This window comes from Salmo trutta, chromosome 3, assembly GCF_901001165.1.
Source record: "Salmo trutta chromosome 3, fSalTru1.1, whole genome shotgun sequence".
NCBI classification, from domain to species: Eukaryota; Metazoa; Chordata; class Actinopteri; order Salmoniformes; family Salmonidae; genus Salmo; species Salmo trutta.
Window position 1 is genome coordinate 66,008,962 of NC_042959.1, and position 24,772 is coordinate 66,033,733.

The 24,772-nt window shown below is 42.6% G+C and overlaps 2 protein-coding genes and 1 non-coding gene across 5 annotated transcripts; 2 read left to right on the top strand and 1 right to left on the bottom strand.

The window, feature by feature from the left end:
* Positions 1–11,085: 11,085 nt before the first annotated feature.
* LOC115184356 (INO80 complex subunit C-like) lies at positions 11,086–14,150 on the top strand. The gene is made up of 5 exons (XM_029745333.1): positions 11,086–11,437; positions 12,420–12,536; positions 12,649–12,760; positions 12,974–13,041; positions 13,161–14,150. Exons 1-5 carry the CDS (start codon positions 11,219–11,221, stop codon positions 13,290–13,292), a joined length of 648 nt encoding a protein of 215 aa, XP_029601193.1. The 5' UTR covers positions 11,086–11,218; the 3' UTR covers positions 13,293–14,150.
* Positions 14,151–14,339: 189 nt separating this feature from the next.
* trnat-ugu (transfer RNA threonine (anticodon UGU)) lies at positions 14,340–14,412 on the bottom strand. The gene has a single exon. It is a non-coding gene; the product is annotated as a tRNA-Thr (tRNA).
* A 3,154-nt stretch (positions 14,413–17,566) lies between these two features.
* On the top strand, positions 17,567–24,651 carry LOC115184394 (HLA class II histocompatibility antigen, DRB1-12 beta chain). 3 transcript variants are annotated; one of them, XM_029745358.1, is made up of 7 exons: positions 17,567–17,889; positions 17,967–18,230; positions 18,375–18,656; positions 23,551–23,823; positions 23,950–24,231; positions 24,345–24,458; positions 24,565–24,617. In XM_029745358.1, exons 1-7 carry the CDS (start codon positions 17,832–17,834, stop codon positions 24,615–24,617), a joined length of 1,326 nt encoding a protein of 441 aa, XP_029601218.1. In that variant the 5' UTR covers positions 17,567–17,831. The 3 variants fall into 3 exon arrangements, with proteins under 3 accessions (XP_029601218.1, XP_029601208.1, XP_029601215.1); XM_029745355.1 differs by having other exon boundaries at positions 17,601–17,889; positions 24,562–24,651; XM_029745348.1 differs by lacking the exon at positions 24,565–24,617 and having other exon boundaries at positions 24,345–24,539.
* The last annotated feature ends 121 nt before the right edge of the window (positions 24,652–24,772 follow it).

Here is a 24,772-nt window from a genome sequence, read left to right on the forward strand (position 1 = left end):
TGTGTGTGTGTGTGTGTGTGTGTGTGTGTGTGTGTGTGTGTGTGTGTGTGTGTGTGTGTGTGTGTGTGTGTGTGTGTTCTGTGTGCGTGATCTCCTCTTATGCACTCTGGACATGTGTTAGTAGAACCCAACTCGCTAACGATCATCAGGTCCTAATGGTCTGGTACTCAGGGCTCTACTGTCCCTCCAACCACTCTGACATCAATGCAAATGCAATGGAAAATCACACCAAAACACTATGTGCTTTTAAAACTCAATTTGAAGAAACAAGTTCAACAACAGGTTGAAACTCAGTGGAAAACATGATCGTTGTGGATGTTGTTTGAAAGACTAACACAACGAAATGGACAGCGCTTTCTAAGGTGATGATTCATTCAAACACCTATTTGAATATTAGAGAATTATGCATAGGCCTATATAAAATAAAAACCTGAATTTAAGAAAGGATTGTGCCGTTATACAATACATAGCCTAGCCGCATATTACAGAAGGCAGAAAAAAAAATGATTTAAGATATCTATGGTACATAATTTGTCTAGTCTATATTAAACACATTCAGAGTTAGACTACATTATAGTGAATTTCTATTTGATTTTGAATAGCCTAGTAATAGGACATTTTTTAAATATGTTTTATATAATCAATAGGCTGACACATGACCTTCAGCTACAGAATATCTCACCAACGCGTTTCCATCTCCTGCCCTCTCTCCTTCATTCCTTTCTCCAGCCCGCAGAGAGGGGCTGTCAACAGTTTAATGAAATATGTTTCGTTGGGAAAACATGTTACTATCATGTTCCCGAACAGATTTAACTTGGTTTCCCAAATGAAGCACTGGGTAGCTACAGGAACAGGGTTGGAGAGCCCATGACATACAGAGTTTGTGCGCAATATCACCTGTTGCGTGGCAAAATAACGGGTGTAGCCTACCCAACATGGGATGAACCTGTAGCCTCCATTTGCTATTGGAGTGCATACAGATGATATGTATTTTTCCTCTTGCCCCTGTTCCTGCCCATTTGATAATGGGCCATTCTAAATCTAAACTAATTTTACATATTAGTAAAGACAAAATTAAATAAAAAATAGTCTGATGGTTGAAATAATTATCACTTGATGAGAGCTGGAGAGAACAGCTAGTGCTGCCTGATGCAAAGAACAGAGCACCACCTTTTGATTTGTAAGACATTCTAAGGTTTGTATCATTCACAACTAAAGTTGCCAAATAACTAGCATATAGGACCTGTTTCAAATGATACATAGTCAACATAGCCACTTCATAGGTGCACTGAATGGGGAAAAAAGTATTTATATTTTATTCAGCTAAGTTCAATTATAATGTTTTTACTTTAAAATCATATAATATAAATTAATGGCATGGGACTTATGTAACAGTATAATTTCCGTCCCTCTCCTCGCCCCAACCTGGGCTCGAACCAGGGACCCTCTGCGCACATTAACAACTGACACCCCACGAAGCATCATTACCCATCGCGCCACAAAAGCCGCGGTCCTTGCAGTGCAAGTTGAACAACTACTTAAGGTCGCAGAGCTAGTGACGTCACCGATTGAAACGCTATTAGCGCGCACCACCGCTAACTAACTAGCCATTTCACATCGGTTATAAGCATGTCTTGACTGCTAAATGAACAAGCTTACAGCCTATGGCATGGCGCATAGCCAGATAGGTCAACTCATATTCTGTCCTTCTGTTTCTTTAGACCTGCCTAAAATAAAGAATGGATTTATTGTGATGTTGTATATTCAATTGATTTATTATACTTTTTAAAATGTAGATGTTCCAAAAGCAGACATCAGCAGCTTGTATATGGGGAGATCAGGAGATGCTAAATGTGTTTAAATTAATTAACAGTCAATTACTGTGAGACCGGCAGTCTTTTGCATGGCAATAACCGGCTGACAAGTGGCAAAGGAATGGCATTTTCTCTAATAAACTGTCATTAAAGGAACAACAATGGAACAAACAGAATAACATGGTGGTTTTCTGTGAATATCCATCTATTTCTACAATAGGCTTCTCCACGGCATTTCAAATTACACTTGTACTGTATATGCCCTGAAAAGTGGACTGGACCAAGGTTTTTGACTCATGGGATACAGGTGCCCAATGCTTAGCCCAAATGTAATTCCTACTCCCCTCTCAGGAGCTGATGGTTTTTGCATCAGGCAGGAGAGGAGGGAGAACACTCCCAGAGAACACTGAGGGTTCTATGGAACATCACCAGCACAGCATACGCCTGACTAGACATGGACTAACACAGTTCATCTTTGTAATGCAAAACCACACAGCTTTAGTGTTAAACTCCAATCGAGGAGTGTATATGTGTGTGTGAAAAAGAGACTAGGGCTTTATTGGAGGAGTGCATTATAGCTCCCCCTCTTTCTCTATAATTAAAAATAACCAAACACGTCAACATTGTTTGCCTTCAGACACACACTCCCTCTGCCAGGTGGAATAATGCATTTCATTTTCAGTAGGAAACATTTCCCACCAGAGCTATTTACTCTTAGACAGCTGCCAGCACAGTGTGCTGGTTGTCTCTCCACCTCTCACCTAATTTGCCAGACTCCACCTCTGCCACTCACATTGATAAAACACAATATTCAACACTGGCCTTTTCATGATTCATCTCTGACGAAGGCCGTTAGGCCGATGCGTAAGCTTATTAAATATCAGTGATACTATCAAGAGCAGTGTGCGATTTCCTTTTTCCTTCATCCTGTTTAATCCTGTTTCAACTGTTGCCATGCACCTGCAATAAGATTGCTCAGATGTGCGAGTGCCTTTTGAATTTTATGATTCATCTGTTGAAATAACACATATGGAATCATGTAGTAATCAAAAAAGCGTTAAACAAATCAAAATATATTTTATATATATTCAAAGTATATGGCAGCTTTGCACGCTCTTGGCATTCTTTCAACCAGCTTCACCTGGAATACTTTTCCATCAGTCTTGAAGGAGTTCCCAAATATGCTGAGCACTTGTTGGCTGGTTTTCCTTCACTCTGCGGTCCAACTCATCCCAAACCATCTCAATTGGGTTGAGGGTGGGTGGCTGTGGAGTCCAGGTCATCTGATGCAGCCCTCCATCACTCTCCTTGGTCAAATAGCCCTTACCCAGCCTGGAGGTATGTAGGGTCATTGTCCTGTTGAAAAACAAATGATAGTCCCACTAAGCTCAAACCAGATGGGATGGCGTATCGCTGCAGAATGCTGTTGTGTGCCTAGCATTCTAAATAAATCACAGACAGTTATTAACCAGCAAAGCACCCCCACACCATCACACCTCCTCCTCCATGCTTCACGGTGGGAACTACACATGTGGAGATCATCCATTCACCTACACTGCGTCTCACAAAGACACGGTGTTTGGAACCAAAAACCTCAAATTTGGACTCCAGACCAAACAACAGATTTCCACCGGTCTAATGTCCATTGCTCATGTTTCTTGGCCCAAGCAAGTCTCTTATTATGATTGGTGTCCTTTAGTAGTGGTTTCTTTGCAGCAATTTGACCCTGAAGGCCTGATTCACGCAGTCTCCTCTGAACAGTTGATGTTGAGATGTGTCTGTTACTTGAACTCTGTGAAGCATTTATTTGGGCTGAAATTTCTGAGGCTGGTAACTCTAATGAACTTATCCTCTGCAACAGAGGTAACTCTGGGTCTTCCTTTCCTGTGCCGGTCCTCACGAGAGCCAGTTTCATCATATCGCTTGATGGTTTTTGCAACTGCACTTGAAGAAACTTTTGAAAGACCGAAATAAATTAAATAGTTCAAATCTGACAAATGTCTTATTACACAGTTATTTAATAGTAGCACTTTTGCCCATTGAGATATGTTGTTTTCCTCATTAGTATATCTGCATGATCATTTCTCAATAAGCTGTTTGAATTTAGTTATAGCAATCAAGTGTATTTGTGTTATTTGGGATGTTCTGCTCAAAATACCAGCCAACGTCTCCGGAGTACAAACCTTCCTCTCCCGAGTGCCTACTTTCGTCTCCTGAATACAAACCAAGTAAAATGACCTATAAATCTACTTGCTCTCTTGAGAACCTTGAGTCTGTTGGCAGTAGTGAGTGCTCTGAAGTTGATCCAGACCGAGGTGAAGTACCTGCAGCGACAGCGTTTGCCATGGGAGACCTATCAGAGAGGATTTTGGACTGGTAGGAGTGAGATTTTTTTTTAAAAGTGGATTCCTGCTTTGTCCCCGACCCGTACGTTGTTTCAGGCTGGGTAAAAGACAAATTGGGAGCGGTTACATTGTGAAAGTTTAGAGAAGTGGAATTGTTTAGATTTTTTGTGCATCCTCCGCCCACAGGCAGCTGGCGCTGCGCGTGTCAGGGTGTCGTGCTTTGCTCTCCAGAGCAGGGCGCTGCTCAAAGGAGTGATCAGTGGGGTAGCGTTGAGTGTAAAGGTGGATCAAATGAAAAATAATATTCCTGGTGTTTGGTGAAATGTAAACCCGGTGGCAATGGCGAGACTGAGAATACCCAGTCTGTCTTGTTGAGCGTTGACATAGAGTTTCTGCCTGATCAGGTTAGGTTATAGTTGTTATTCTGTGAGGTCCTACAGTGGCTTGCGAAAGTATTCACCCCCTTGGCATTTTTCCTATCTTGTTGCCTTACAACCTGGAATTAAAATGGATTTTTGGGGGGGTTTGTATCATTTGATTTACACAACATGCCTACCACTTCGAAGATGCAAAATATATTTTATTGTGAAAGAAATAAGAAATAAGACAAAAAAAAACTGAAAACTTGAGTGTGCATAACTATTCACCCCCCCCCCCCCCAAAAGTCAATACTTTGTATAGCCACCTTTTGCAGCAATTACAGCTGCAAGTCTCTTGGGGTATGTATCTATTAGCTTGGCACATCTAGCCACTGGGAATTTTGCCCAGCTCCTTCAAGTTGGATTGGTTCCGCTGTTGTACAGAAATCTTTAAGTCATACCACAGATTCTCAATTGGATTGAGGTCTGGGCTTTGACCAGGCCATTCCAATACATTTAAATGTTTCCCCTTAAATCATTTGAGTATTGCTTTTGCTTAGGGTCATTTTCCTGCTGGAAGGTGAACCTCCATCCCAGTCTCAAATCTCTGGAAGACTGAAACAGGTTTCCCTCAACAATTTCCCTGTATTTAGCGCCATCCATCATTCCTTCAATTCTGACCAGTTTCCCAGTCCCTGCCAATGAAAAACATCCCCACAGCATGATGCTGCCACCACCATGCTTCACTGTGGGGATGGTATTCTCGGGGTGATGAGAGGTGTTGGGTTTGCGCCAGACATAGTGTTTTCCTTGATCTCCAAAAAGCTAAATTTTTGTCTCATCTGACCAGAGTACCTTCTTCCATATGTTTGGGGAGTCTCCCACATGCCTTTTGGTGAACACCAAACGTGTTTGCTTATTTTTTTCTTTAAGCAATGCCTTTTTTCTGGCCACTCTTCCGTAAAGCCCAGCTCTGTGGGGGTGTAAAGCTTAAAGTGGTCCTATGAACAGATACTCCAATCTCCGCTGTGGAGCTTTGCTGCTCCTTCAGGGTTATCTTTGGTCTCTTTGTTGCCTCTCTGATTAATGCCCTCCTTGCCTGGTCCGTGAGTTTTGGTGGGCGGCCCTCTCTTGGCAGGTTTGTTGTGGTGCCATATTCTTTCCATTTTTTAATAATGGATTTAATGGTGCTCAGTGGAATGTTCAAAGTTTCACATATTTCTTTATAACCCATCCCTGATCTGTACTTCTCCACAACTTTGTCCCTGACCTGTTTGGAGAGCTCCTTGGTCTTCATGGTACTGCTTGCTTGGTGGTTACCCTTGCTTAGTGGTGTTGCAGACTCTGGGGCCTTCAGAACAGGTGTATATATACTGAGATCATGTGACAGATCATGTGACACTTAAATTGCACACAGGTGGACTTTATTTAACTAATTATGTGACTTCTGAGGGTAATTGGTTGCACCAGATCTTATTTAGGGACTTCATAGTAAAGGGGGTGAATACATATGCACGCACCACTTTTCCATTTCTTTGAATTTTTTAAACAAGTTATTTTTTTAATTTCACTTCACCCATTTGAACTATTTTGTGTATGTCCATTACATGAAATCCAAATAAAAATCTATTTAAATTACAGGTTGTAATGCATCAAAATAGGAAAAACGCCAAGGGGGATGAATACTTTTGCAAAGGACTGTATGTTCCCATGCATCTGGGGATCCAAAGTGCCCTGTGAGAGAGAGAAGGGTTGAGATTTCCAGAGTTTGAGTTGGGGGGAAGAGCCCAAGGGTGAGTGATTTGACTGGGAGCCCCCCAGTGAGTAGGCCTGAAGAGAGAGATCCAGAGAGGATGAGTTTTAGTAAGGTTGGATTTCTTGCATTTATAGCCATTGTGATCAACTGCTCTACGCTGATGGTGCGGAAATCACAGAAGACAGATGTGGTAGTTGCAGCAGGGATACATATTTGGGTGTGATAGATTTTAGTGCAGAAGATCTACATGGAGTCTTGAAAGAAGGGGTTCCATCCTCCCAGGCCTGATGTAGAATCGTTTAGTGTGAAAGTAGTGGGATGGGGTGGTGGGTTGTTCTTTGTTGGGGGGATAGTTGGTGCTTTTAAGGTAACTGGGAACTCGAAGGTCAAATCATGACGTCAGTGATCTTCAGGCCGGAAAGTCGGAGCTCTAGAAAGATGCCTGAGTTTCCGACTTGGAATTCTGATTTGGACCATTCAAAACTATTTTTCCCAGACTGAGATTGTTTTTTCCCCAACTTCCCAGTTGTCTTGAACGAAGTCTGAAGTCGGAGATTTCAGAGTTCCCAATTCACAGTTGTTTTGAATGCAGCAAGTGTATAGGTGCAGGGTTAGATGGTGGTGAAATTTAACAGTTCCCTTTCCTCCATTTTTTGTGGATCAAAATGTGCACTCCAACCTGCAAAATGCAGCAATACGCAACACAGCCTCTAGTCTGCCAGTAGTTCACACAAAAAAAGGAAGAATACTTGACCTCTTGGAAGGTTTGCGGAAATATAAATGGAGTACTTTACCCCTGTGTTAGGGAGATGCTAATAGAGTACCACATTATGAGTCACAATACCCATAAAACCAACAAAACAGGGAAATGGTTCTAATCATTTTTTCCACCATTCATTTTTCCCATAGAAGATTTTAGAAACACAAAATAAGAACTGTGTTTTGTGTATGCTTACCCTGGCATGACGTTTTAATAACCATGCAAATCTCTCTCGGACAAGCTTTTCTCAGTATATTCTCCTGTATTTACCCCCAACAAATGAAATGTTAATTTGCTGATAATGTGGCCATCATAAAGAACTACAAATACCATCAAGATCTGGACGAGACTGCCGAATCGAGGCAAAGGTAAGAATCTCTGGATTAACTATCTAATGTTAGCTAAATGTAGTAATGAGTAAATTGGCTACATTTCTTTAAATGTACCTGTTAGCAAAGGTGATGTCCTAGAGATGACGTGCAGGAGGTTGCAGGGATTTGTAGTCTTGCATGATGTCTACTTTGACGGTGGAGTCAAATATAAATACGGAGTGATACCGGATACCAATATATTGGAGTGATCCAATATAGTGAAACATAACAATTGGAACAATTTCCGTGTTTGACCGCTAGGTTTTATGGGTATTATGACACCACCACATCCGAAAGGTTGGAGCCAATGAAAGGAGTGATAACTGGGGTATCATTAAGTGTTTAGAAGGAGCAACTGAAATGGAAGATTCCCGGTGTATGACGCCCGCCGTTTGGTGCGACTTAAGCCGGTGGAGAGCATGGTGAAAGACAGATGACTTTGTCTGTCCTGCTCAGTTTTGATGCAGAGTCTTTACCTGAAAAAGTTAGGATGTGTCAGTTATCCTCTGAGACCTTTTGTGCAGAACCCACTAAGTGTTTTTCAGATGTTAAGCTCATGTTGCAGCAGTGTGTAGGAGGGAGATTCCTAGATGTGTGAAGGAGGACATGACACAAAGGAATGTGTAGAAACGGTGAAAAAAGTGGTGTGTGTGTAAACTTTGGGGAACCCATGGTGCTGGCGATTGGAAATGTCAGGTGAGAGAGGCAGGTTGAAGTTGCCAGGATCAGAGTAGTCAGAGCATAGCCGCGGGAAGTAGGGGTGCTGCAGCACCCCCTGAAAAATCACAATAAAATAACTATTAATAAATACAAAAATAGAGCAGCTGCCAGCCTGTGCACATTTTCTGTCACTTTTAGAAAGCAGAGACAGTGCCATTGGCTATGCCTGTCAGCTGTTTAGGCAGTGCGCCAATTGCTTTGAATTTGACGTTGGCATTTGAACTAGGCCTTGTAAGCCTTGTTGTAATCTGATAGCCAGAGGTTCATTTAATTGGGAATTGGGAGGTGGGGAGCCCTCGTTTTTGGTGACCATTCGAAACCAAAAGCTGTTTTGTTGCTATTTAAAAAATATCAGTTGTGATAGCTGTACGGCTAATTGTTATTTTAATTTATTCACCCAGTAGGCTAGTGCAATTTTGGTTTCACGCAAGCCTATTGGTATGAAAATAAACAACTGAACAACTTGCTATTTAGAGCATTTCCCACAAATACATGTCTTGTTTTTGGCTTCAAAGACAATAACAAGTGATTGTAGGCTGTAACAAATGTGCATTGTAATGTAGTGACAGAATGATAATGGAAATAATGAATCATTATTGATTACCTAGCTGGGCTAACTTTTTAAACCTCTTGCTGTAGACCTACATCGTCATCCTCTGCCTGCATCTCTACCTGTAGACTACCTGCCCTGGTATAATGTATGTTCACCTATCCCTCTATCAGTCTTGCTTGACCATCTTCCTGAATATTCTAACAGATCAATCTTGCTGGCAAAACTTACTGAAATATTGCTAAGTTATTTAGCTATAGTGTAGATGTGGGGTTGTTTTTGTTGGATATAATGAACACCCAGATGCTGCGTAGGCCACACAATAATATAAGACAGAGACAAGCTGGCCCAGGGGGAAATGTTTGCGGGCCACCTCCGTGTTGCCTATGATGTTGCAATATTAGTATTCTCGGAGTAGTCTTGTTGATACAAAATGTTTCAATATAATCCAAGCCGCCTTGTTCGTTGGTTGACACATTTTAATATTCTCAGAAACACCTTGTTGATGCAAAGCTTCAATATTCGCAGAATGTTTCCCTTCCCTGGTGAATAATGCAGACAGGCAAATACAAACATTAGCTGGGCTTACACATTATAAGGAACATCTCTGAATGCAGAGCAACACATTTGGTGGGAGCTGTCACTGTACACTGTATGCTCAGTTCCACAAGCATGCCTTCATATAGCCTATAGCAGGGGGTCTGCAACCTTTTTCATATGAGTTACAATTTACAATTGATCCTACAACTTCTAAAGATCTATGTGGCAATTATGATTTTCATATAAGCGTTGTAGGCTACTCAACTGTTCCCAGAAAATGTCTAAAGTGAATAGCCTAATTGTAGTTGGCTACTGGACAGAGACGCTGTCTATTCATTCCCACCCCACGGAGCTCCACTATGTCGACCTGACCAAGGCGCTGTCCATTCAGCCACGCCCCACGGAGCTCCACTATGTCGACCTGACCAAGGCGCTGTCCATTCAGCCACGCCCCACGGAGCTCCACTATGTCGACCTGACCAAGGCGCTGTCCATTCAGCCACGCCCCACGGAGCTCCACTATGTGGACCTGACCAAGGCGCTGTACATTCAGCCATGCCCCACGGAGCTCCACTATGTCGACCTGACCAAGGCGCTGTCACTTCAGCCACGCCCCACGGAGCTCCACTATGTCGACCCGACCAAGGCGCTGTCCATTCAGCCACGCCCCACGGAGCTCCACTATGTGGACCTGACCAAGGCGCTGTACATTCAGCCATGCCCCACGGAGCTCCACTATGTCGACCTGACCAAGGCGCTGTCCATTCAGCCACGCCCCACGGAGCTCCACTATGTCGACCCGACCAAGGCGCTGTCCATTCAGCCACGCCCCACGGAGCTCCACTATGTCGACCTGACCAAGGCGCTGTCCATTCAGCCACGCCCCACGGAGCTCCACTATGTCGACCTGACCAAGGCGCTGTCCATTCAGCCACGCCCCACGGAGCTCCACTATGTCGACCTGACCAAGGCGCTGTCCATTCAGCCACGCCCCACGGAGCTCCACTATGTCGACCTGACCAAGGCGCTGTCCATTCAGCGGTGCTGAATGGAGGCCTAATTCGATTGTAGGCCTAAGTAATTCCTTTAACGTATGCATTTTTATTTCAATGCATGTGTAGGATTTATTTGGCATAGTTTGCGTTCGCAGTCAGCTGTTTTATGCTCCGGTTACTTTCACATTGATGTTGGTATTTGAAGTCGGCCTTAGCGTGTTTTATGCATCTATTTCATGTTGCACAAGTAGGCTAAGTCAATGTAGGCTATGTATGATGAGACTGAGTCATAAACCTAATATTGTGTTGATAATGTCTGGGGGACATTTTGTTTGTTTTAACTGTTCTCCAAATAGCATTTTAGAGTTAAACAATTGTGTAGAAGAAGACTACAGTAAATGAGCTTCAACTGTACGTTCCATTCCTGTACCGCAGGAATGGAATGTAAATCACAGAGGATAGATGTTGTGGTGGCAGCTGCAGATAAGTATTTTGGTGTACTTGATTCACAGGAGGTTGGTGGCACCTTAATTGGGGAGGACACATGGTTTCCAGGTGTTTGATGCTATTCCATTTGCTATGTTCTGGACGTTCTCCCCTCAGCAGCATCCACTGACGTGATTGTACTGCAGAAGAGTTACAAACTGTTAGTGATAGTGTCCTGTCCTCCAAGGCTGTTGGCCTGGTGTAAGATCAGATGGGGTCCTGTGGTGGTGGTGGTGAGGTTTTAATGGGTGTTAAGTTAGTTGGTAGGGAAATTCTTCACAGCGTGATGAATTCACAATGCAGAATAGTAGACTGACAAACAGCCAAACAGTAGATGGCGGCAAAAATCACTAGTAGGTTGTAGTCTGCCATAAAACCTTAAAGAAGAAGGCCTTTAGAATTAGTTTTGACCCGGAAGTGATTATCCGCGGTACGATTACGCGAAAAATATTTTCAATGACAATAGAACATGTGTTTATGAACATTTTAACAGCTTTTTTTGCGTAAATCATTTACAGAAAAATGGCTTCTCCGAACCATAGCCCGGGTGTAGAAGGGGCCGTCAGGGTAACGGCTTCGCCAGCAGGTAAAACTCAGACGTTGGTGTTGGCTTCTAGCCTGGCCGGGCTCCGCGGTAAGAAGAGACCTGCTAACACCGCCACCTCTCCTGCTGTACTGGCCAGTGGGAACAACAGCAAGAAGAAGAAATTTCAGCCCGTCGCAAACCCGACACAAGCACAGGTAGTTTCCTCGAAGCTAGCTAGCTAGCAAGCTACTACATACGCAGAGGAATAGACAGACCAATTAATATGTTGATCTGATTTCGATGATACAGTACCAATCATTTTGCTGGTCCTGGTAAGGGGTCCTCCCATTACAAAAAAATACAGTTCAATCAAATTGTATTTGTCACATGCGCCGAATACAACAGGTGTAGACCTTACAATGAAAGTATTGCTTACAAGCCCTTAACCAACAATGCTTTAAGAAGTTAAGTAAAAACATAGAAAATAAAAGTAACAAATAATTAAACAGCAGCAGTAAAATAACTATCAAAATAATAAATAAATAACAAGGAACAATATACAGGGGGTACCGGTACAGAGTCAATGTGTGGGGGCACCTGTTAGTTGAGGTAATATGTACATGTAGGTAGAGTTAAAGTGACTATGTATAGGTAATAAACAGAGAGTAGCAGCAGTGTAAAAGAGGGGTCTGGGTAGCCCTTTGATTAGCTGTTCAGGAGTCTCATGGATTGGGGGTAGAAGCTGTTAAGAAGCCTTTTGGACCTAGACTTGAGGTAGCAGAGAGAACAGTCCATGACTAAGGTGCCTGGTTAAAGCCTCACTTCACCACTTTTTAACCTTGTATTCATCATCTCCAGATCAGTCCCAGTGAAAACTATGATCTGCAGTCAACTCTAATCTCTTTTGTTTTTCTAAACACCAAAGATCACTCAAAAAACTTGAAAAGTAGGGAGATTACATAATGGTTGTAATGCTGGCTGCACTTTGTCCAAACTGGTTGATCTAGCTAGTTATGTAAACAGCTGAGCTGTCCCCTGGACCAAGTTCAGTTGCCAAACAACGTTGCAGATAGAAATGCCATGAATAGAGCCTACGTGATCACTTATTTTACATGTCAGAGAGGCATGTTGTATAAACATAGCATATTTCTATCTAAATGTTCCAAAACGTTGTATTCTGCTAAACTGACCCTGTAGGTGACTGCAGTGGAGGCGGTGTCTGAGGGGAAGGCAGTGGGTGTGTCTGACGCTGTAGGTCCAGCCACAACGGAACCAGCAGCCAAACCCCTGCCCTTCAAAGACCCAATATTTGTGGTGAGCAGACTGGGGTGACACTTGTGAAATGATAACTGGTTGATAGAGCGTTTTCTGTCTTTCCCTCACTTGTCTTCGCCTCACTCCTCTCTCCCCCCTTTTTACTCTACAGCATTCAGGGATAGGGGGAGCTGCAGCAGGAAAAAAGAACCGGACCTGGAAAAACCTGAAACAGATCCTGGCAGTGGAACGGACTCTACCCTGGAAGATCAATGACCCCAATTGTGAGTGGGTTTGACTTCGTGTGTGAAAGATGTTTTGGGTCAATGTTTCTGCTTTGAAAGATGTTTACAGTGAAAATGAATACACATTTTGGGGATTTTAACAGAAGGCTGAGTAACAATAAGCTGCTTCTCTGTGCAGTATTACACCTGACCTGATTATTTTTGAGCTTTCTCTGATTGCCTGAGTTTGACCTTTGAGCCTGCTGTGTTCAGACTACAGCATCGATGCCCCTCCCTCCCTGAAACCAGCCAAGAAATACTCAGACATCTCTGGACTCCCTGTGAGTAACTCACACACAGTCTTCACACATGTTTATGGATACCCTATGAGCTGTTGTCATTTTGTATGTGTCAGGTGAACTACACACACACACTCACTCTGCATTATGCTATGTGTCAGGCGAACTACACTGACCCCCAGACCAAGCTGAGGTTCACGTCATCTGAGGAGTTCTCCTTCCTGCGCCTGCTCCCCACTGACGCAGTCACCGGTTACCTGGCGCTACGCAAGGCCACCTGCATTGTACCCTGACCGCAAGGCCTGCTGGGAGATGGGAGTTCAGCCAGTGTCTGTCCTGGCCTGGGAGGGACATTGACCATTAGGGGGAACAATGCAACACTGACCTTTGATCAGTTTCCACTGTCTAGGAGGTGTCTGAGACTCTCGGGGAGAGGGACCAACAGGGACCGTTACAGAGAGGGGGACCCAAGGACACCTTGGGCCCCCTTTCGACAACAAGCGCCTCTAGTGTCGAGAGACTGTATCATTCCCAATCTGGCTGACGTCATGATGGGGATGTCTACACAGACCTTTTGATTTGGCTACTGTCTACACAGATCTTATGAGTTGGCTACTGTCTACACAGATCTTATGAGTTGGCTACTGTCTACACAGATCTTATGAGTTGGCTACTGTCTACACAGATCTTATGAGTTGGCTACTGTCTACACAGATCTTATGAGTTGGCTACTGTCTACACAGATCTTATGAGTTGGCTACTGTCTACACAGATCTTATGAGTTGGCTACTGTCTACACAGATCTTATGAGTTGGCTACTGTCTACACAGATCTTATGAGTTGGCTGTCTACAGGAGAAACAAACAAGTGAATAACTTGACCTTCCTATGATTGCTCCTTGATCTGTCTGAAATCATATTTCTGTTTGTCATGTTGCTGTATGATGATAGTGTTGCTACTTGTTTTATCTGCCCTCTGTAAGATAACACCGCAACACTCAACATATTGTTACCTGTTTTTAATTTATTTAAAAAACAAAATACTTATCATCCTTACTGAACAGGCTACAGTTGTGCCACATTCTGTAATCACTCTGTACTACCACCTGCTGTAAGGAGATTTGACAGCTTTAAAAGATGACTTTCTCTTTAGGATGCAGTTCTTTTTTGTCTTGGGAGCAAGATGGAGAGATGAGGTAGAGACTTCCTAACGTGTTTTCCGGGGCAGGGTTAGTTTGAGTTGCTGGCTAACTGTAGAGAGCAACAGTCCAATGGCTGCTGCTGTGTGACAACAGGTGCTACCGGCCTCAGGGTCACAAATCAGCGTGGCCAAAATATGTCAGGCCCCAGCGAGAATTGAACTCGCGACCCCTGGTTTACAAGACCAGTGCTCTAACCACTGAGCTATGGAGCCTTACTTGTATAGCAACTCAGAGACTAGGCTATTTAATTACCACATCCCTACTGGCTACAATACAGATGCCACACCTCAGTAATATGTCAGACTCCTTGTATAAACACAAGTAACGATAGCTGCCGGTATCATCCCACAAAGCCTTCAGAACAGCCATTTGAAATGATATCAAGCGAGTACCACATTGAGATATATTAAGACCCAAGACAAGGTTTAGGCTTATTAATGACAGTTGGGCAGAAAGAAGATTACACCGAGCTACCCAGAGAGACAAGATTATGCTTGTACTGGATCTCTGCAGATCTGTTATCGTTCAGTCTAGTTTGACCATTCACAGACAGCTTTGAGGATGAAATTCTTGACTGGGCCAGGAAAAAAAACAAGATTTCAAAGGGTTTATCAAAAAGCCAATAGAAGAAGACTGGATTTATCCTGCCTTCTAAGTTCTAAATAGAAAAATACAGTAGATGTGACAGTGCCTCCTGGTGGTATAAAGTGGTTAAAACAGGATTATAAACTGGTTCAAGTCCTGAATGCTGATTGACTGACAGCCGTGGTATATCAGACCATATACCACTGGTATGATAAAACATGTATTTTTTACTGCTCGAGCTACGTTGGTAACCAGTTTATAATAGCAATAAGGCACCTTGGTGGTTGTGGTATATGGCCAATATACCAGGCTAAGGGCTGTATCCAGGCACTCCGCTTTGTGTCGTGCTTAAGAACAGCTCTTAGCCGTGGTATATTGGCCGTATACCACACCCCCTTGTGTCTTATTGCTTAAATATAGTGCTTAGTTCACCAGAGGAGTCCTCTACTCTCCTGGGGCCTCATTTATAAACGTTGCTAGGCACAAAAGAAGGAGTACGTCACTTTCTAAGCAAACTTTGGGATTCATTTTTTTTTTAAATTTACGGGAGAATGTTGCGGTCCTCCATGGACACTGGCCCATATGTACGCACATAAACTGGAGAAATGAGAAACTGCGACTCCGATGGCAGAAGGATGAAACTCGAGAAACGCTTTGAAATTGATACCATTGTGTAAAATAAATCGAAATATTACCTCTCACGTATGATATGAAGAGTTCCCTGGAGTTCACACACACACACAAAAAACACGATTTAGGATAAATACAAACGGAGATATGTTTTTGCAAAATAACCCCTCATGTTGTCCAGTTTAATCGGGAATCATATTTAATTGGATCTGTAATTATTAAACAATGAATGCATGTTATGAAATGTATTCTAATAAATACTAAGGTGAACAGGAGGACAAATTATGTTTTAACTGATTTACGACGTTTACGATGCAATAGCAGGGCAGATACAAGTGCACCGTTTCATATATTATCACATGTTCGTTGCGCGGAACTGTCAATGTGATAATGACCCTGTCATTGTCAATCAGGGTAATTACCATGCCTGAAGGTGTTACGCAATTGGGTAGCTTTGACAATCAAATGGGTAGGTATTCAAACTCATGCAATTACAATGCGTAATGACGCACAAAGGCTGCTTTGTCACTGTTGGAAGATGTGGCGAATGGAAGAATTCAGAGAGCGCGACTTTTCAGAGACCAGCAAGATTTACTGGCCAATGATGAGGAGTGGCTTATGAGCCGGTTAGGATTGCCGAGAGCTGTTCTCTTGGATCTCTGTGCTGTAGTGGGCCCAGCTTTACAGAGAAGCACCCGCAGAAACAAAGCCGTGCCTGCACTTCAACTCCTTGGCAACCTCGTTAATAGCGTCGATGGTGTCTCTTTGCGTTGGCAGGACTGCATCTGAGGACACGGCCGCTGGAGGGCTGTGATGCACAAGGCGCTGTGGAGACGCCGGGGCTGGGCGCACTCAGCTCCTGCTCAGCAGCACCACCGACCCCGCTGGAACACTCAGCTCCTGCTCAGCAGCACCACCGACCCCGTTGGAACACTCAGCTCCTGCTCAGCAGCACCACCGACCCCGCTGGAACACTCAGCTCCTGCTCAGCAGCAGCACCACCCCGCTGGAACACTCAGCTCCTGCTCAGCAGCAGCACCACCCCGCTGGAACACTCAGCTCCTGCTCAGCAGCACCACCGACCCACTGGAACACTCAGCTCCTGCTCAGCAGCACCACCGACCCTGCTGGAACACTCAGCTCCTGCTCAGCAGCACCACCGACCCTGCTGGAACACTCAGCTCCTGCTCAGCAGCACCACCGACCCTGCTGGAACACTCAGCTCCTGCTCAGCAGCACCACCGACCCTGCTGGAACACTCAGCTCCTGCTCAGCAGCACCACCGACCCCGCTGGAACACTCAGCTCCTGCTCAGCAGCACCACCGACCCCGCTGGAACACTCAGCTCCTGCTCAGCAGCACCACCGACCCCGCTGGAACACTCAGCTCCTGCTCAGCAGCACCACCGACCCCGCTGGAACACTCAGCTCCTGCTCAGCAGCACCACCGACTCCGCTGGAACACTCAGCTCCTGCTCAGCAGCACCACAGACCCCGCTGGAACACGCAGCGACTAAAAACAATAGAATGTGTAAATGTTTAAACAACTTGAATGCATCTGGTTTACTCTTTTCAAACGAGTGAATACTAATTACATACCTGGATCATCCGGTGCGTCTTGCATGTCCGTGTCCCCCTCCGTCACTACTCAGGAGTTGGGCCTATATAATACCGGAAAGTCGCTCATCAAGGGGGTTGAGCTCCGGTGTCCCCTTTCCGCCGCCCGTGGCACAAACACTTTGTGTAAGGGTATGCGCCTTTTGGCCTCCACTTTTGACGGACCACTTTTTCATTTCTGAGCCAGCAGCATTCACAGCGTCCGCCACATGCTGCCGCTAACGCCTTTTTGGCATTTGCAATGCCCACAATGTGTCCACCAAACCATATTTTTGTCTTGCTTTAACCTCCCCTACAATAACTTCCACTTCACACTGGGTGAAATGTTACTTTTCTCCTTTCTGTCGGGATTTGTCGTTATGGAGGAATATCAGAGGCGTTTCACTGACTATTTATAGGCAACTATGTGCGTTAAAAGGGTGGGACAAGACGCTCGCTCACGTGCGCCAAATTTCGAGTTTATTGTGATTTATAACGGGAAACTGGCGTGGGACGTGCGCACGCACTGTTTTAAATCAGAATATTTTTGTGCATAAGCACTTTCTGTGTTTCGTCCCTACGCCACCTCTTGACGTGAATCCTCCTTACAGTTTTATAAATGAGGCCTCTGGTCTGTAAACTGCTTCCTCCTGGATACAGTAAGAGTGAAAGAAATGTTCTGATTGGTTCTAGTGTAGGTAATGCATGTTTAGCAGTAGTATCTGTAGATGAGACTAAAGTAAACGAGAGGAAGGACCAGCACTGGAGTTGTCAGTGCCTTGTTCTCGGCAGAGTTCTCCCACACGCTCACGAACTGAGAGATGAACCTCTCTGTGGCTATTGTCGTTCTCACTGCGGTCGTCTGCACTTCGGCAGAAAGTAAGTATTTTATTGATTTTAATGATTTGGTGTATTTATCACTCAACTGAAGTTATGTTATCTGTTTGGGTTTCTAGTTCCTCATGAGACCGTCTATGTGCTGGGCTGTCTTGAGAAGACAAAGGTGGAGGCGGAGGCAGAGCTTCAGCTGGATGGGGAGGAAGTGGTATATGCTGAATTCCAGAGTGGACAGGAAGTTTGGACATTGCCTGAGTTCCTGGGGCCATTCTCAAGCTCCACTGTTCGTAACTTCTACAAGAATGCCGTTAAAGGCAGACGATTGTGTCGGGATGCCTTGGCTCTTTGGATATTTGAAGAAAAGAGTCCACCTGAGGTAAAAGGTAAAGAGCAAATCAACTTTTTGACAATAATTAAAACGAAGATGAAAAGTGACATTTTTGGTTAAAAAATAAGTAACAAAAATGCCTATGTATTACAGTGAGTGATTTTTTTTTTTAAAGCTAGTGGTTGTATTTCCCCCCCAGATGCCCCTGAGAGCACCATCTACCCCAGGGCTGAGGAGGAGCTGGGGGTGGAGAACACCCTTATCTGCTTTGCCAATCATTTCTACCCCCCGCCTGTCAAAGTCAACTGGACCAAGAATGGCCTGGAGGTGACTGAGGGAACGTCTCTCAGTCGGTACTATCCTAATGAAGATGGAACGTTCCACCAGTTCTCCAGCCTGAGTTTCACTCCACAGGAGGGGGACGTCTATGGCTGCACTGTGGAGCACACAGCCTTGGAGGACCCCAAAACCAGGTTCTGGGGTGAGCAACTGTTTCTCTAAATGGGGTATTTATTAAATGATCTTGGGTCTTTAGAAACCTCTCAGATATAAGAAAATCTGAAACTCAGGGTAATGTTTCCTCATGAACTATTACCACTGCAATATATAATAGAACTATTACCACTGCAATATATAATAGAACTATTACCACTGCAATATATAATAGAACTATTACCACTGCAATATATAATAGAACTATTACCACTGCAATATATAATAGAACTATTACCACTGCAATATATAATAGAACTATTACCACTGCAATATATAATAGAACTATTACCACTGCAATATATAATAGAACTATTACCACTGCAATATATAATAGAACTATTACCACTGCAATATATAATAGAACTATTACCACTGCAATATATAATAGAACTATTACCACTGCAATATATAATAGAACTATTACCACTGCAATATATAATAGAACTATTACCACTGCAATATATAATAGAACTATTACCACTGCAATATATAATAGAACTATTACCACTGCAATATATAATAGAACTATTACCACTGCAATATATAATAGAACTATTACCACTGCAATATATAATAGAACTATTACCACTGCAATATATAATAGAACTATTACCACTGCAATATATAATAGAACTATTACCACTGCAATATATAATAGAACTATTACCACTGCAATATATAATAGAACTATTACCACTGCAATATATAATAGAACTATTACCACTGCAATATATAATAGAACTATTACCACTGCAATATATAATAGAACTATTACCACTGCAATATATAATAGAACTATTACCACTGCAATATATAATAGAACTATTACCACTGCAATATATAATAGAACTATTACCACTGCAATATATAATAGAACTATTACCACTGCAATATATAATAGTTGAAAGATGTATTTCTTCAATGTTTTGATGGCACCGCTCTCCTCTTGTCCTCCAGAGTATGAGGTACGTGAGGTGAGTGGGTCCAGTGCTGGTCCTGCTGTATTCTGTGGAGTGGGCCTGACTCTGGGACTGTTGGGAGTGGCTATAGGAACATTCCTGTACGTCAAAGGACAACAGTTCAACTGAATTGTGACATAAATGTAAAAAATCCTCTTGCAGTTTTAGGTAAACAATGGGACAAAGAATTAGTGGCGAACCGCAGTTTCATATTTTTGTTTGAGGGGGGGAAACTGCTAACTTTGTACAATTTTACACATTTTGCCATGGTGCAAAGAGAAATATGCAGTTTTATAACTAATCTCATGCTATTTTACACCTTTTGCCATGAGGCTGAGAGAAAATCTTGAAGTTTAGCAGCTAATTTCCTGTCATTTTAAACATTTTTGCCATGGCTTATGACATGTTCATATGTTATCTGGGTAGGGGGGGCCTGACCACCTTTTCTTTTGGAGGGGTGCAGGGGGTGTGTGGTACACCAGTGCAAATAATATTAACTACTCTAACTGTTCAAATGTTTTCCTGTCAATAAAATATTAAATATTTTTTGGAACAAAGGTATCATAAATATGCACCCAACCTGAGACGTTCAACAATAGACACATGAATGGATCGCATTCATTAATTGTTCCCATCTTACATTGAGCACTGCAAGTGGGTAATTCCCCCTCCGTCATCAATACTTACATGATCACAAACTTGAATGTCATTTCACCATTTACTAACTATCAGTTGTGTGGTAAACAGGAAGTATTTATACAATGTACTGAAACTGTGAGTGAGAATGGGAGAGCATGTCTGAGCTATTGTGGGACCAATACCATAGAAACCCAAACAAGACTAAAGTAGTAGGTTGGTTAATATTTACACAGTGACTGGAATTAGAGTTTTATTGTATGCAATAATTGGTGTGGGACTTTGCCTGGTGTTAAATCAATAATCATAAACAGGGTTGGGTAGGTTACTTTCTAAATGTAATCCGTTACTAGTCAAGTGTCAATTTGTAATCCGTAGCGCAACTTTTGAATTACCCAAACTAACGGATTACGTTCAGTTACTTTTGCATTACTTTCCCTTTAAAGAGACGTTAGGAAAAAGACAAAGGATCCATCCAACACATTTGGTGTGTCATAGTGGTCTCTGACTTGTGGTCAGACTCGCTCAGGCGGACAAACTTAAACTTGTGCAATTGTTCAACGCTGAATTGAATGTCATTGAGAAAACAAAGTGTCAATGTATTTTTTCACAAACATCCTTTCTGAATTCAAAAGTAATTCAAGAAGTAATCTAGTTTTTCTAAAGAATCTAATCTGAATACAATATTTTAGCTGGTAATGTAGTTACACATCAGTCATGAATTACAGTGCTTTGTGATATGCTTAGAGAGAGAGTATCGCGATATAACAAATTACTTCCTGAAAGACTTGAGCTGTTTCGCTACTAGACTGACATTGGTCCATCCAATCTGATTCCTCATTCTGTTCCATTATAGACACAGGCCAACATTAACCACATAGAGACAGGAGGTATCTAACTCTGTTCTCGCTCTGAGAAGTAAACATGTCTGTGCTGAATATCTCGTCCATCCACCTACTGCTTCTCTTCTCCTCTCTGTCTGGAGTATGTGAATAAAAATCTGCTCCTGTCCTATAGATGTGATCAGGTTTGACAGGAACCACAGAATGACTTTGAATTGATCAAGATGTTCAAAGTCTGTTATCATCTTGAGCTTTGCAGAATGACTGCCATTATATACACTTGTAGTGGTGAGATAATCAACATTAATCCTGTTGTTTATGGTCTCTGTACAGAGAGACTGAAGTGATTGAAGTCCAGTGGTGGAAAAAGTACCCAATTGTGATACATGAGTAAAAATATAGATGCCTTTTTAATAGAAAGTTACTCAAGTAAAAGTCACCTAGTAAAATACTACTTCAGTAAAAGTCAAACTATTTGGTTCTAAATATACTTAAGTATCAAAGTAAATGTAATTTCTAAAATATGCTTAAATATCAAAGTAAAAGTATAAATTGTTTCAAATTCCTTATATTATGCAAAGCAGACGGCATCATTTTCCTTTTTTAAAAATGTACAGATATCCAGGGGTGCACTCCAACACTCAGACATCATTTACAAATTACGCATTTGTGTTTAGTGAGTCTGCCAGATCAGAGGCAGTAGATGACCATGTGTTCTCTTGACAAGTGCGTGAATTGGACCATTTTCCTGTCCTGCTAAGCATTCAAAATGTAACAAATCATTTTGGGTGTCAGGGAAAATGTATGGGGTGAAAAGTACATTATTTTCTTTAGGAATGTATTGAAGTGAAAGTAAAAGTTGTCAAAAAAAATAATAGTAAAGTACAGGTACCCCCCCCAAACTACTTAAGTAGTACTTTTAATTATTTTTACTTAAGTACTTTACACCACTGTTGAAGTAATAGACAAAATTGCCATGGGGGATGGGGGGGGACATGTCATTTCTTTAAAATAAAAAAAGATGAACACGTCATAAACAATGGCAAAATGTGCAGAATTGCAGGAAACTGGCTTTAAAGGTCAACTTTGGGCACGGAAAATGGTCCAACAGAAATGGGGTGTGCCTTCGCTGGTTTATCGCTGTCATTGTGGTCATGTGTGCCGTGACCGACTTAGCTAGTCCGTTAGCTAAGCTAGCCACTTGTAGCTAGCCAGTAACTCCAGTATGTATTGATATAATTTCACAGGATTTGTTTTTGGGCGGAAGCTGTAGAGATTGGTAAGAAATGGCACTTCTGTAGCCAAATATCTTATTCATCCATTTTTGGGGTTTTTAAGCATTAAAAATGACCTGGTATGATGGTGGGTTGATCAGTTATACAGTTTAAAGCTGTTGTTTTTGCTGGGGTTTATGCCCAAATTTTACTTTTAAAATAACTGTCCAGTGTTTCCAGATTTCTATGAAATATGATATACAATTAATTACAATAATTGTGAAATCGTTTTCCATACAGTACCCCAGGAGGATGACATCGTCTATGAGGAAATGGCAAGCATTTTTGAACCGTCTGTTTGAGGTGGTTTTTGTTTTTTTCCCCTCCAATTTATGCTTTGGCCACAAATACGAGTTAACAGTATGAGTTAACAGAATATTCACTTTTAAAAGTGAGATTTTCACTGGACAGTTACTTTAAAATGGCAACATTTTCTCTCAGCATCGTGTCAAAATGTGTAGAGTAGCAGGAAACCTGCTTTAAAACTGAAGGGAAAAATCTGAAGAATAGCATGAGATGAGCTATAAAAGAGCATATATTTTTCTCTGCCCCATGTCAAAATTTGTAGAATTGCAAGAAATTACCTTTCAAACTTCAAAATCGTCTCTGATTCATGACAAAATGTGTAGAATAGCAGTATAAACCTGCACATTTTTCTCTTAGCTGTTTCCCCCCCCCAAAATTGTTTTCCCTAAAAATTATATTTATTTTTTATTTTGGGGGAGGGGCCTTCAACTTTCCACTTATACTGTGTTTTCAAAATACCCCTCTATATATCCCTCAAAATAACCCTCAAGAGAGGCATAATAAGTCATGTCAAGCTGTGTAGAATCGCAGGAAATGCATTTTAAAATGTCCAAAGACATTGCAGGGGATGACCCCCCCGTCACCCCCTCCAATATCTACACTACAATTTCACCCTTGATTTAAGTATTTAGTGGCCAAAGTGTGTCATCCTCTGCGTTCTTGTAATCGTGCACTGATGAAATTGTGCACTAAACATGTTTGTATTTTAATAAAGAATTATAATATTTCTATAGTCAAAGATGCGTAAAGCGTGAATCCACAGAATTTATTTGTTTTCTCTGGTCTGTTGATCAGATGATATTATGAAAGAAGAGAAATGAGACCTCCAGATATCATCTTGTTTGTAACTGTTTATTTGACAGATGGCTATTTTGGACACTTTGAGATGAGGTGTTGGTTCAGCTCCGAGGATCCCCGAGATATTGAGTATCTGCTGCAGGTCTACGGCAACAAGAAGTTAATGGGACAATACAACAGCACAACAGAGAAATGTACGGTCTACACACAGTGGATGAAGAACTTCACTGAAACGGCCTGCAAAGGCCGTGCTTTTCTGGCCGACAGGAGAGAAGAAATGAAGAAATACTGCAGCAGCAACGTTCCTGTGGTGTATGGGTACTTACTAGATAAGGCAGGTAAGTGTATGAGTACATACTCAATGGTAGTGATAAGGAGGAGTACATACTAGATGAGATAGATGAACATCATGAAAAGAGCACGAGGCAAGCCCTGAAGAACCCAGTATGTTCTTCCCTCTCCAGTTGAGCCCTACATCAGGCTGAGGCCAGTGGAGCCGTTCAGTACCAGACACCCGGCCATGCTCGTGTGCAGTGCCTACGACTTCTACCCCAAACCCATCAGAGTGACGTGGCTGAGGGACGGACAGGAAGTGACCTCAAATGTGACTTCCACAGAGGAGCTGGTCAATGGGGACTGGACCTACCAGATCCACTCACACCTGGAGTACACTCCCACACCTGGAGAGAGAATCCCCTGTATGGTGGAGCACTTCAGCCTCACTGAGCCCAAACTGCATGACTGGGGTAAGTGGGTGTGTGGACTTGGAATGTCTGAATGAGATACGAGTGTTTGGGAGGGAGGCTTTATAAGTCTATTTATTATAAGATGTATGTCTTAATTGTTTGTGTAATTACAGACCCCTCCCTGCCTGGGCCTGAGAGGAATAAGATGGTGATCGGGGCCTGTGGGCTGCTGCTGGGGGTGGTCTTTATAGCAGCTGGACTGATCTACTACAGGAAGAAATCTACTGGTGAGGAGACACCCCCAGCAGCAGCATATTCTATGTCAAAACAACCAAATACTTTTCAAGTCCAAATTTGAAATGTAACTTTATCTGTTTCATTCTCTCTCAGAAGGACAGGTGTTGGTGCCGACCATGGCGCTGCCAGAAAGTTATGGCACCATCTAGTAGTTCACACCAGTCTGCCTTCTGAAGGTTGTGATCTGAACCCACTTAATTAGTCTGGGTACCAGTCTTTTTAGCTAACATTCCACTCCTCGTAGCCTTTTCCGTGACATATGCCAAGGAGGTCAAGTAGTGGAATGTCAGCTAAAAAGACTGGT

What these genes read in the sequence shown, in the direction of transcription:
- LOC115184394 (XM_029745348.1), top strand. Translation starts at nt 17,832, where the DNA reads ATGAACCTCTCTGTGGCTATTGTCGTTCTCACTGCGGTCGTCTGCACT. An exon ending in GAGTCCACCTGAGGTAAAAG is followed by an intron (nt 18,231 to 18,374) that starts GTAAAGAGCAAA and finishes TTTCCCCCCCAG; the next exon opens with ATGCCCCTGAGAGCACCATC. An exon ending in CCCCAAAACCAGGTTCTGGG is followed by an intron (nt 18,657 to 23,550) that starts GTGAGCAACTGT and finishes TTTATTTGACAG; the next exon opens with ATGGCTATTTTGGACACTTT.
- LOC115184356 (XM_029745333.1), top strand. Translation starts at nt 11,219, where the DNA reads ATGGCTTCTCCGAACCATAGCCCGGGTGTAGAAGGGGCCGTCAGGGTA. An exon ending in TCAAAGACCCAATATTTGTG is followed by an intron (nt 12,537 to 12,648) that starts GTGAGCAGACTG and finishes TTTACTCTACAG; the next exon opens with CATTCAGGGATAGGGGGAGC. An exon ending in GAAGATCAATGACCCCAATT is followed by an intron (nt 12,761 to 12,973) that starts GTGAGTGGGTTT and finishes TGCTGTGTTCAG; the next exon opens with ACTACAGCATCGATGCCCCT.